Raw genomic sequence first — 13,108 nt, 5'->3', positions numbered from 1 at the left:
CAGAGGATGGCAAAGACAGACAGAAACTCCCAGACTGGAGACGGCTCCTCTGAGGGCTCCCAGATTGGAGAGGGTGCAAATCGGGCTGAGGGACCCACCCTTCCCCACCCCATGCACGAATCTTCGTGCACTGGGCCCCTAGTAATGAATAACAAAAGACACTCCTCTCTTGCCCTGGCTGGTGTTGCTCAATAGTTAGACCATTGGCCCATTCACAGAAAGTCTCTGATTTGATTCCCAGGCCTTTCTTTGTCAGGGCATCCAGCTGATGTGTCTCTCTTACATCGCTGTCTCTCTTTCTCTCCCCTTCCACTCTCTAAAAATCAGTGGAAAAAATATCCTAAGGATTAACAACAACAATCAAACAAAGACATTCTATCCAAAATTCTAAGAGTTTTAGATCAGTGCCAGGAACCAGGGACAAAGACCAAATGTGTATTTCTAATTATATTACAATATCATAGTTACTATTTGGGGAAACAGGGCACAGAATATAAGAGATCTTGCTGTATTTTTTTTTACAACTACATGTTAATGTATGATTATCTCAATTTTTAAAAAATCAGCAAAAAAAAGAATTACATCTACAGCTCAGTCCGTGTGGCTCAATGTTGAGTGTTGACCTATGAACCAGGAGGTCACGGTTCAATTCCTGGTCAGGGCACATGCCCGGGTTGAGGGCTTAATCCCCAGTGGGGGGGCAGGGTGCAGAAGACAGCTGATCAATAATTCTCTCTCATCATTGACGATTCTATCTCTTCTCCCTTTCTCTCTGAAATTAATAAAAACATATTAAAAATAATAATAATAAAGGTCGTCTACAGCAACAAGCAGATCGCCATCAAGAAAATATCCGAGCTAGAGATTCATTAATTCAGTCTTTGGCATCACAGTTAGAATTGGATGGCTTTGAACATGGACCATTCAGTGAAAGACAGATTAAAAATTTTCACAAACTTGTAAGAGAGAGACAAGAAAAGGAAGAAGAAACTGCCAGCCAACTGATGGTAAATATTGTTATTTTCTTTTGTTTGTGTCCAAATCTTTAGTTATGTTGTTTTAATTTTTGGATAGACCTTATTTTCTTATATTTTGGAGTTAGTGTTAGGATAGAATCTGATACAAGGTAGAAGAAACTTTTATGGATGCAAGTTTTTAAATGTGGATAAGGCTAAAAATATGAAGAAATGCAGACATATATTTTTTATTTGATTTTAAGTAATATTTCTTTTTCTTTTACCAGAAAAAGTAAAGAAAAGGTTTGCTCAGAGTTAAAAATGATTTTCTGTGGGTGCTAGCCATTCCATATTTTTTAACTTTTTAATATTTTCCTTAGTGTGAATGTGTTACTTTGATAATGAGGAAACTGTCACTTAATCAATTATGGAGTGAAAAAAATGTTAATACGTTTTCTTATATGTATTTAGAATGACTTTGCAGAAAAAGAAACTCTGAAACAAAAACAGATAGATGAGATAAGGGATAAGAAAATTGGACTGGGAAGAATAATTGAGTTGAAATCAGAAATTCTAAGTAAGAAGCAGAATGAGCTGAAAAATGTGAAGTCCGAATTACAACAATTGGAAGGATCTTCTGACAGGATTCATGAACTGGACCAGGAACTCACAAAAGCTGTAAGACAAAATAATTTTAAGGTGTAAGACATTTAGAATCTTGGAGTTTGAAGTCTTTTTTTTCTGTTGTTAATTCTAAGATTATGACATGTTAATTAAAATATCTACCTTGTCTAACAATTTCATGTAAAATGAATTCATCTAAATATCTTAATCAGTTAACTCTTTGGTTCTAGAATCCAGTAGATTAAAAATTAGAATCACCTAGAAAGTTTTTAAAAAGTACTTATGCTTAGACTAAGCTTACTTCAGACCTTCCAAATCAAACTCTCTAGAGTAGAGCATGGAAATGTGCATTCAGAACAAAACGAGGCTATTCTTATGAGTACCTTTGTTAAGAACCATTTACTTAAGTTAAAAAAGAAACAAGTATTTTTCCTCTAGGTTCCATACACTGTAGATCTTATAAATTTTTTGCCATACTACCACTTTTTCTATGGTGGAATCTTTCTTAGCCCACCTATTCTTTTCATGAATTTCCAAGTTTTCTTCCTCTTTCTATTTTCTTCATTTACATCCCCACCACCAAAGTAAACATCCTAAAGCTGGGAATTCCCCCTCTCAGATCCTACTTTGATAATGTAATTAAACACTGCTTTTTGCTTCCTAATTTAACATCTAGTGTACGTTTTGTCAGTTTAGCATTTTATCACAATACTAGAGGCCCGATGCACTAAATTCATGCGAGGGCCTTGGCCCTGGCCCCCGCCCACCGCTGCCATGGCCAGGGGCCTCTGCTGCCTTTGCGGCGGCCCCCACTTGCTGCAGCTTTGTCCGGAAAGAAGGACATCAGGTCTAATTAGCATATTACGCTTTTATTATTATAGATTGTCTTGTTGTAAAGGGGTGGCATTATTAATGGGCAGTGTTACACTGTTTTTAGAGTTTCTATGTGGCAGGAAATGTAGTGAGTTACATGGGTATTGATAAATACTTAGGTATTGACTGAAGAGTCATGAAACTATATTCTTAGACAAATTTCTCTTAACTTTGCATTAATTCTTATTCTCCCACCTTTGTTTGACTCTTCCAGATTTATTTAATAATTCTCTAGTATTCTAAGATAGTAAGGTAATTTTATAAGATAGTAAGGTAATTTTTCCTTAAAAATTTTATTCCTTATGGTTTTTTTATTTCTGTTGCAGTGAGTAGTTGATTTCTAATACACTTTGTCACTATTTTAACACAAACTATATAAACCTCTGTGTTTGTTTTTATTATTGATAAGGAACATGAGCTAAGCAAGGCTGAGAAAAACAGTAATGTAGAAACTCTAAAAACAGAAGTAATAAGTCTTCAGAATGAGAAAGCAGACCTAGACAGGACCCTGCGTAAATTGGACCAGGAGATGGAGCAGTTAAACCATCATACAGCAACACGCACCCAGATGGAGATGCTGACCAAAGACAAAGTATGACCTTTCTTTTTATTTTACTTACTAGAGGCTCGTGCATTGGTGGGATCCCTCCGCTTGGCCTGCGGACATCCCCCGAGGGGTCCCTGATTGTGAGAGGGCGCAGGCCAGGCCAAGGGACCCCACTGATGCATGATCGGGGCTGGGGAGGAACCGTGGGAGGGCTGCAGGGCATTTCTGGCCCGTCTCACCCAATCGTGATTGGTGCTGGCCAGGGAGGGACTGCAGAAGGGCTCCAGAGTGTGTCCGGCCCATCTTGCCCAGTCCCACCTAGATTGGGGCCCGGAAGGGACTGTGGGAGGGCTCCAGGGCATGTCTGGCCCTCTCGCCCAGTCCCAATCAGCCAGACCTCACCAGCAAACTAACCTACTAGTTTAGCCGTGGGCAAACTATGGCCCACGGGCCGAATCCAGCCCGTTTGAAATGAATAAAACTAAAAAAAAAAAAAAGACCATACCCGTTTATGTAATGATGTTTTCTTTGAATTTATATTAGTTCACACAAACACTCCATCCATGCTTTTGTTCCGGCCCTCCAGTCCAGTTTAAGAACCCATTGTGGCCCTCGAGTCAAAAAGTTTGCCCAGCCCGTACTAGTTGGAGCTTCTGCCCCTGGTGGTCAGTGCACATCATAGCGACATGTCGAATGGTCGGACACTTAGCATATTAGGTTTTTATTATATAGGATAATTTTTGGTATTTTAAATAGTTTATCTTATTATGAAGAAGTTAGTCGTTATTGGCTTTATATTTTAGGGGCTAACTGAGCTTAATACTATAAAAATAGACTTTCAAGTTTAAAAACTATTTTCTAATTACAAGAAACTAATACAGAGGTGTATACATACTAGTAAATACGTACATTGCTGTTAAATTTTATATCTTATGCAGAAGTTTTAATTTTTATATTATCAGACTTGTTACTCTTTTCTCTTATGGTTTAGGAAGGTCATCCCCACGCTTAGACTTTAGGAAATTATATATTCTCTTCTTACACTTTTATAGTTTTACTTTCTAAGCCTAGAACTTTAACCAATCTAAAATTTATATTTGTTCTTGACATAATGTGGAGATACTGAGCTTTATTTTTAAAATATTTTTTAATAGGCTGACAAAGATGAACAAATCAGAAAAATAAAATCTAGGCACAGTGATGAATTAAATTCATTATTAGGGTATTTTCCCAACAAAAACCAACTTGAAGACTGGCTTCATAGTAAATCAAGAGAAATTAATCAGACCAGGGACAGGCTTGCCAAATTGAAGTAAGTAATAGAAATGTAATAGAAATCTCTTATTTCTTGCTTTAATTTTTAATTGTTCTAAAATAATTTGTCATGAAAAGGTAAGTCTTAATTGATTTTGGTTCTACATTTTATGAATTAAGTAAAATGGTAACAGTGATTTGGGATCTCTTGTTCCTTGAAAGTTTGTAGAATTAACTGAGAGGATTAAAAGTCTCCTTTATAAAAAAAGTGAGACCTGAAACTATAAAACACCTAGAAGGAAACTTAGAGGAAAAGCTTTATTATATTGAAATGGCAATCATTTCTTGAATATGACAACAAAAGCAAAATAGACAAATGAGGCTACATCAAACTTTAAAACTTCTACACAGCCAAAGAAACATTAAACAGAGGGAAAAGGCAGCCTATATAATGGGAGAAAATGTTTGCAAATCGTGTATCTGATAAGGGGTTAATCTTCAGAATATATAAACTCCTGCTACTCAACAACAACAACAAAATAACTGGATTTTAAAAATGGGCAAAGGCCCTAACTAGTTTGGCTCAATGGATAGAGCGTTGGCCTGCTGACCAAAGGGTCCTGGGTTCACCCCGCCTGGGCCCTAAGGCATGTGTGGGAGGCAACAAATCGATGTGTTTCTCTTGCATCGATATTTCTCTCTGTCTTTCCCTCTCTCTTCCACTCTCAAAAAATCAATAGAAAAATGACTTCAGGTGAGGATTAAAAAAGAAATGGGCAAAGGACTTGAATAGATAATTCTCCAAAGAAGATATACAAATGGCCAATGAACATGTGAAAAGATGCCCATCATCACTAGTCATCAGGGAAATGCAGATTAAAACCACATCACTTCAGCCCTAGCTGGTTGCTCAGTGGATAGTGTCAGCCTGCAGACTGAAGGGTCCTCGGTTTAATTCTAGTCATGGTCACATGCCTTTCCCTCTCTCTTCCACTCTCAAAAAATCAATAGAAAAATGACTTCAGGTGAGGATTAAAAAAGAAATGGGCAAAGGACTTGAATAGATAATTCTCCAAAGAAGATATACAAATGGCCAATGAACATGTGAAAAGATGCCCATCATCACTAGTCATCAGGGAAATGCAGATTAAAACCACATCACTTCAGCCCTAGCTGGTTGCTCAGTGGATAGTGTCAGCCTGCAGACTGAAGGGTCCTCGGTTTAATTCTAGTCATGGTCACATGCCTAGGTTGCTGGCTCAGTCCCCAGTAGGGGGTGTGCAGGAAGCAGCCAATCAATGATTCTCTCTCATCATTGATGGTTCTATCTCTTCCTTTCCCTCCCTCTCTGAAATCAGCAACAACAACAACAAAAAATTCCACATCACTTCACACTGGTTAGGATGTCCAATATCAAAAACGCAGAAAACAACAGGTGTTGGTAAGAATGTTGAGAAATTGGAACCCTTGGGCACTGTTGGTGGGAATGCAAAATGGTGCAGTTGCTATAGAAAACAAAGGGAAGTATCAAGATGAAGCAGGTGTGCACTCACACATGTTTATCTGAAACAGATTTCTCAAAATAGCACCTGTCCTACCTATGTACAGTCTACTCCGATATATTCTGTTGTTTCATTTTGTTAAAATATGCTGAGATGATGCATTGAATTGATTATATGATTTGCCTCACAACCTGCAAATTAAAAAACCCTAATCTGTATGGGCATGGAGATTGACTAGGGTGAAATTTAAGAGTTGGAGTGGAGCCCTAGCCGGTTTGGCTCAGTGGGTAGAGCGTCAGCCTGCAGACCGAAGGGTCCCAGGTTCGATTCCGGTCAAGGGCACATGCCCAGGTTGCGGGCTGGATCCCCAGTGGGGAGCATGCAGGAGGCAGCCAATCAATGATTCTCTCTCATCATGGATGTTTCTACCTTTCTCTTCCTCTTCCATCCTCTCTGAAATTAATTAAAAATATATATATATTAAAAAAAAAAGAGTTGGAGTGGAGATAAATTGTACTAGTGAGCAAAGTCTTTGATGAATGAGAAGAAATGAGTGATCTTAAGTAGATGATAACAATAAAGAGGGGACAAAGGAAAAGTTTACAGGAAAGGAAGGGAAGTAATATTGTGAATGGGCCCAAAGGGAATTAGGATGTTCACCCCACTTCCCTTCCTCCAGTAGATCCAGCAAGCACATTCTCCTTGCAAAGGCTCTTAAGCTGAGATCTGAGGCCATGAATTCCCAGAAACCAGGCAGAATTTCGCCAGTATTACACATTTTTCTGGGACCGGGCCCATGACTACGGATGGCAAGTGAGTCGGTATCCGAGTGGGAGAGTTCAGGTGGAAGTGACTATTGCCTGGACGTCTAAAAAAAAGTACTTGGCCATAGCAAACTTTGTAATATTTGTTGGCAGAATTTGTCTTATACTTATTCAAACTTTTCAAACTAATTTCTCATGTTCTAAAATTATAATTCATATTTTTCTTATGTTATAGCAAGGAACTAGCTTCAGCTGAGCAAAATAAAAATCATATAAATATTGAGCTAAAAAGGAAGGAAGAGCAGTTATCCAGTTATGAAGACAAGCTGTTTGATGTTTGTGGTAGCCAGGATTTTGAAAGTGATTTAGGCAGGCTTAAAGAAGAAATTGAAAAATCTTCAAAACAACGAGGTAAGTTACCTGCTTTATATTATCAAGTCACTGTGACACATGAATTTTCATTGACAGGTAACTAAGGATGGGAGATTTAAAAACTTGGTTCTGGATCTAGTTGGCTTAAGTTTTGGTCCTGGTTCTATAACTTAACTTGCTGTGTGACTTTGTGCAAATTATTGAATCTTCCTATACTTCAGATTCATCGTCTGAGGACATAATTACCTACCACCTAGGCCCGTGGTTGGCAAACTGCAGCTCATGAGCCACATGCGGCTCTTTGGCCCCTTGAGTGTGGCTCTTCCACAAAATATCATGTGTAGGCTCGTGTACAGTGCGATTGAAACTTCGTGGCCCATGCACAGAAGTCGGTTTTCGGCCTGGGCGAGTCTATTTTGAAGAAGTACTGTTGATATTTGGCTCTGTTGACTAATGAGTTTGCTGACCACTGACCTAGGCCCTTAGGGAGGAGTAAATGAGATTTTAGGTATAAAACTTAGAACAGTTCCTGGAACATAATAAGCTCTAAAATTTATTGTACTTTTATGTGTTATCCAAAAGACAAATCTGAATGTATTGTGGGAGCCAGAATTTTGAAAGTGATTTAGATAGAGGTTTTCAAGAAGAAGTTGAAAAATTTGTAGGAATATTTAAATAACAGAATTTAAAATTTTTTAATAATGTGTTTATAAAGCAAGAAGAATAATCATATATTTACAGAGGAGGATGTAACCATATTGACAAAACTATATTTTCTCCTGCCTGGAAACACTTATTTTCTTAAAACAGCCATGCTGGCTGGAGCTACGGCCGTGTACTCCCAATTCATCACTCAGCTGACGGATGAAAGCCAGTCCTGCTGCCCCGTCTGTCAGAGAGTTTTTCAGACAGAAGCTGAATTACAAGAAGTCATCAGTGATTTGCAGTCTAAGCTGCGGCTGGCTCCAGATAAACTCAAGTCAACAGAATCAGAGCTAAAGAAAAAAGAGAAGCGGCGTGATGAAATGCTGGGGCTTGTGCCCATGAGGTGAGACTAGGGGTTTTCCGTTACGTACATGTAGCAGCAGCAGCAGCCCTGTAAAAGGTACTGGCCTAGTGCCTGGCATGTGGTAGCGCCTCAGTAGCATGTCTTGAATGAATAAAAGTGGAAGTCAGGATCCTAAGCCAGTATGCCCCGTCTCATGTTAGTTACATGACAAGAAGAAACAATGATTTTCTTCTTGTTTCCTTTTTGGTTTTCTTCTAAAGGTAAATTTGCTTCTTAATCTATTTACAGGGCAGACAGCTATAATCTGTGTCTGTGTTAATTTAATTCTTCAGATTTGGTTTGAGGGCAGAAATTTTGACAGATTTAGAACTGTTTGCTGATATTTAACTTTGTAAACCCAGCAAAAGAATTAAATTACTGAAAAGCTCTCCCAGCAGACAAATTTTAAACTCTATTACGGCCCTGGCTGGTGTGGCTCAGTTGGTTGGGTGTCATCCCTTGCACCGAAAGGTTGCTGGTTTGATTCCCATTCAGGGCACATGCCTGGGTTGCGGGCTCAGTCCCTGACAGGGATCTTGCAGGAGGCAGCTGATTGATGTTTCACTGTCACATTGATGTTTCTTCCTCTCTCTCCCGGTCTCTCTAAAAATCAATAAAATATAAGAAACTGTATTATGTCTTTCCCACTCTAAAAAGGAATGAATCCTAAATGATTTCTAGTGTTCGTTTTTCCCTTGCTTGTGCAAGAAATTCAAATGATAGTCTTTAAATCAAATCAGAAAGTATGTGATGATTGCCTTGTCTCCCAGAACAGAGCACAGAGCTGGTCAGAGAAACCAATGACATGACCCTCAAGGAGCTGATGTCCCAAGAAAGGAAACAAGCTTTCAGAATTAGATAAAGTGCTTAGTTAGTTCAAACAAATGTATTATTTAAGAAGAGAGAAGCCAGTGGACTACAGAGTGAGAATAGAATTTAGAGAACAAGGTAGGAGGGAGAATGTAATTTGCACAAAGTCACACAGGGAAACTGGTTAAACTCAGTTAAGAAAAGGAAAGGGGAGAGGGAATTGAGAACACTGTGTATAAAAGGATGGAGAACATGACCTGTGCTGCAATAGAAGCATTATCTGGAGTTTAGGGAGTTATTTATAGAGATTGATTCCCAGAAATTGGGAGGATGGGACTAGATTATGTTCAGGTCTAGTTATAGCCGTCTCTGATGGGGAGCCATTCTGAGGGATTTAATCAACAGTGTGTTTTAGGAAAATTGATCTAATGTTAATGTATTGAATAGATGAGAGTGAAAAAAACAACAACAAAAAACTCTGGAAGCAGAAAAACCAAGAGGGTCTGTTGTCCTGGAAAACCAAAGAGGAATTTCAGGAAAAATTTAAAAAGATGTGCTTTGTGGTAGCCAGCCTCCATGATGGCCCCCAATGATCCTGGCTTTCACAGTCTTGTTCCAGGATTGGTCTGTGTGACCAAGAAAATAAGACAGAAGTGATAACATTTCTCTTCTAGGACTCGGTTATATAAGGCACTCAAGCTTCCTGCTCTCCTTTTTTCTCTCCTGGATCATCTGGATCTCGGGAAAGCCAGTTGTCATGTGGTGAGCCAAGCAGGGACCCACTTGGTGAGGACTTAAGGCCTTTGAACAAGCACAGGAGTGAGGGTACCATTTGGAAGCATATTCTCTAGCAGTCGCTGCTTGAGTGACTGCAGCCCTGGCCTTCAGCTTGAGTGCAACTTCAACAAGAAACCCAAATCAGAAGTATCCAGATAGCTGCTCCTGATTATCTTACTGTGAGAAATAAGTGCTGTCATTTTAAGCAGCTAAATTTTGGGCTGTTTTCTTTTGCAGCAGTAAATAATATAATTATCAAGGTGAAACCAGATTATTGCCGGCTATAGAGAGAATGTGATAGGAGACAAAGGCAGTGGTTTGAGAATGAAAAGGAAGAGGAATAAGGCAGTATCTTGAGAAGAAAAAGATAAATAAAAGATAAAATTTAAAGTTGATAGAAATTGCATGTCAAGGAAATTTGAGCTTAGTTCTGTGTCATACTGATATACTATAAATAGCAGAAATCAACATTGTGTTATATTTTGGGGCTCTTGCCATCACAGCTCCCATTTTCAGAGTAAGGTACTTGGTACCTACCTTTTTCAATGTTGTAGTTTCATAATTCTTTGTGTATTGTAACTTTCGTGACCCATAGTTTTCAGTGTGAATTTTGTCTACACTTCTCTATTAAACCATAAAAGTGTTTAATAAAATAATGAGAGTGAAAAAATAAAATATATGTGGGGCTAGTACCTGCCATATTAGCTAGAGAAGCAACAGTAGGCTGGACTGACAGCTTTTGTACCTAAAACTCATGTAGCATTTGGCTGAGTGGTTGGTTGCTTTCCTTCTTTCCATCATTTTTTTAAACTTTTTATTTTGAAAAAAATTTTAGACTTATAGGAAAATTACAAAAATAGTACAGAGAATTTACATACACCCTTCACCTAGCTTCTCATGATGATCAGAATTTATGTAACCATAATTAACATTGGTATAATGCTATTACCTAAATTACCATATTTGAATTTCAGTAGTCTTTCCATTAATGTCCTTTTTTGTTTCAGGATCCAAACCTGGATTCCACATTGCATGTAGTTCTTATTTCTCCTTAGGCTCCCGTTGTCTGTAACAGTTCTTCAGTCTTTGTCTTTCATGGCCTTGATACTTCTAATGAGTGTGATCGGTTAATCTGTAGAATATCTGTTTTGACAAACAGCACAGTAATAATTGTTGCAAGCAACATCTAGCAATGGATAGTATAATCAATGGGCAGAAGTTTGAGGAGAAACAGGATATTTACAGTCTCAATCAGTGTATCTCTCCTAAGTATTAACTACAAAAAGGAAAATAATTACTTTACAATGGATGGATCTGGCTAACACCATCTTAACCAAGTGAATAAGTTTAACATCTCCAGTAATAACACATACTGAAATGTACCCATCGATATGATGCCCTGAGAAGGATACATGATACCACTTTTATATTATTGCCAAAAAATACATAACCTCAATCTCACGATGAGAAAACATTAGATAGCTTACTTTTAATTGTGTGTTTTCTGTTAAGGCAAAGCATAATTGATTTGAAAGAGAAGGAAATACCAGAATTGAGAAACAAACTGCAGAATGTGAATAGAGATATACAGCGCCTGAAGAATGACATAGAAGAACAGGAAACACTCTTGGGTACAGTAATGCCTGAAGAAGAAAGTGCCAAAGTGTGTCTCACAGATGTTACAATTATGGAGAGATTTCAGGTATGCTGATTGTAGTTAAAACTACAAAAAACTTATAGCAAGGCAGCAAAAAACTTGTTTCATGGTGGTTTGAATGTGAAGTGTGAGAGTGTTAAAAACAGTAGCTGGTGTTCAGATACACATCATGGTTAGAGTTCCCCATTCTGAATTATTTATAAACTAGAGGCCTAGTGCACAAATTCGTGCATAGGTGGAGTCTGCCGGCTGGCCGGCGGGGAGAGGCCATGGGCAGTTGGCCGGCCAGCCCCATCCCATGGTCGAACTCATGGTCAAGGGGACAATTTGCATATTAGCCTTTTATTATATAGGATTATGAAAAATAGTCCTGTTTGTTTCCATTTTCAGTCTGCTGCCTTTTGCTTATATCATTGAAATTATATAAAATTAATTTTATTTCCTCCTATCAAATTTTGTTCAAATGATATATGAAAGCAGTTGTAAATTGCAGTAAATTTCTTAAAAGAAATAACTTTGTTTTATTCTTAAGATGGAACTTAAAGATGTTGAAAGAAAAATTGCACAACAAGCAGCTAAGCTACAAGGACTAGACTTAGATAGAACTCTTCAACAAGTAAACCAAGAAAAACAAGAAAAACAACACAAATTAGATACAGGTAATATAGCCCGTTTCCTCATATTCCCATTAAAGACATCAACATTCCCAGCTTTTGCTTTTCACCTAAATTTTACACCTGTTATGTGGATAAGAACTGTCTTTCCTCCTTCTAATCCCACAGTATATTCACTTACTTTTTTCAGAAGTATCACTTCTGTTTCCTTGCTTTGTACAAGAGATTTTGAATGATGAATATCGAGTGAGCTGTACTCTTTCTCAATCATACCTGCCCTGTGAGTGGCCAGGAGGGGACAGAAAGATGGTTTGGGGCTGGAGGGTTCTAGTGGCACTTTTGTTGCTGTGGGTGGGACCCGTAGAAACTTGCCTTTGTGAATTCCATAGACCTATAACACTGAAAGGATGCTGCTCAGCATTTTCTATACTCTTACATTAATCACTGTGTCCATATGTTTTTATGCAGTTTCCAGTAAGATTGAATTGAATCGTAAGCTTATACAGGACCAGCAAGAACAGATTCAACACCTAAGAGGTGTAACAAATGAACTTAAATCAGAAAAACTTCAGATATCCACTAATTTACAACGTCGTCAGCAACTGGAGGAGCAGACTGTGGAATTATCCACTGAAGTTCAGTCCTTATACAGAGAGATAAAGGTAAGAACATTTGTATGTGTTTAATTATTTCAAATGTATGAAATGTTCTTTATTGGTATAGCAGCTAGAATTATGGATATTGTGAAGATAAAATGAAAATGGCATAATAATTCTTTGTGTGGCTCCTGGGTGACAGAACTTGTACTCATAGTACTAAAGATGTCTGGAAGATGAATTTGGTCATAATAAGGAAGGATTGGCTGCCTGGTTAACTTAGTAGAGAATGTCTTGTTATTGGAGGTGGTCACGTGGTGGGTAACTAACTCCATGTAAGTATTCCTCCATGTGAAGTTCGTCTTAATTCTATATCCACGGCCAACACTGCCTTAGTCATAGCACTTTCTCTATCTGATTTGAGATGTAGTCTTGGAATTCTTCCCCAAACAGTGAACATGGGGAATTGATTTGTCACATGAAATGGAACCCATTTGGAATCCCTCATCTCGATTAATAAAATCTAAAACCCAACCAATTAGGTTTTTAAACAGCTTTAGAAACAACAATCTCATTTAGGTTTTTATAATTAGACACATTCAGTAAGCACTAAATATATTATTGAGCCCTGCCTAGTTTGGCTCAGTGGATAGAGCATTGGCCTGCGGACCGAAGGGCCCCAGGATCGATTCCAGCTAAGGGCACATTGCGGGC

At 38.2% G+C, this 13,108-nt stretch overlaps 1 protein-coding gene across 1 annotated transcript in view; it reads left to right on the top strand.

The window, feature by feature from the left end:
* RAD50 (RAD50 double strand break repair protein) overlaps window positions 1-13,108 on the top strand; it is a 74,350-nt gene that overhangs the window by 33,022 nt on the left and 28,220 nt on the right. Inside the window, exons 8-16 of the mRNA XM_006759153.2 lie at window positions 814-1,007; window positions 1,428-1,634; window positions 2,863-3,045; window positions 4,155-4,312; window positions 6,756-6,931; window positions 7,703-7,940; window positions 11,040-11,229; window positions 11,717-11,843; window positions 12,267-12,460. Of these exons, the coding sequence (XP_006759216.1) occupies window positions 814-1,007; window positions 1,428-1,634; window positions 2,863-3,045; window positions 4,155-4,312; window positions 6,756-6,931; window positions 7,703-7,940; window positions 11,040-11,229; window positions 11,717-11,843; window positions 12,267-12,460 (1,667 nt within the window). The remainder of the gene's footprint in view (window positions 1-813; window positions 1,008-1,427; window positions 1,635-2,862; window positions 3,046-4,154; window positions 4,313-6,755; window positions 6,932-7,702; window positions 7,941-11,039; window positions 11,230-11,716; window positions 11,844-12,266; window positions 12,461-13,108) is intronic.

This window comes from Myotis davidii, unplaced genomic scaffold (assembly GCF_000327345.1).
Source record: "Myotis davidii unplaced genomic scaffold, ASM32734v1 scaffold456, whole genome shotgun sequence".
In the NCBI taxonomy this organism is placed as follows: Eukaryota; Metazoa; Chordata; class Mammalia; order Chiroptera; family Vespertilionidae; genus Myotis; species Myotis davidii.
Note: the sequence above shows the minus strand (reverse complement) of the source record. Positions and strands in the feature narration are given on the sequence as shown.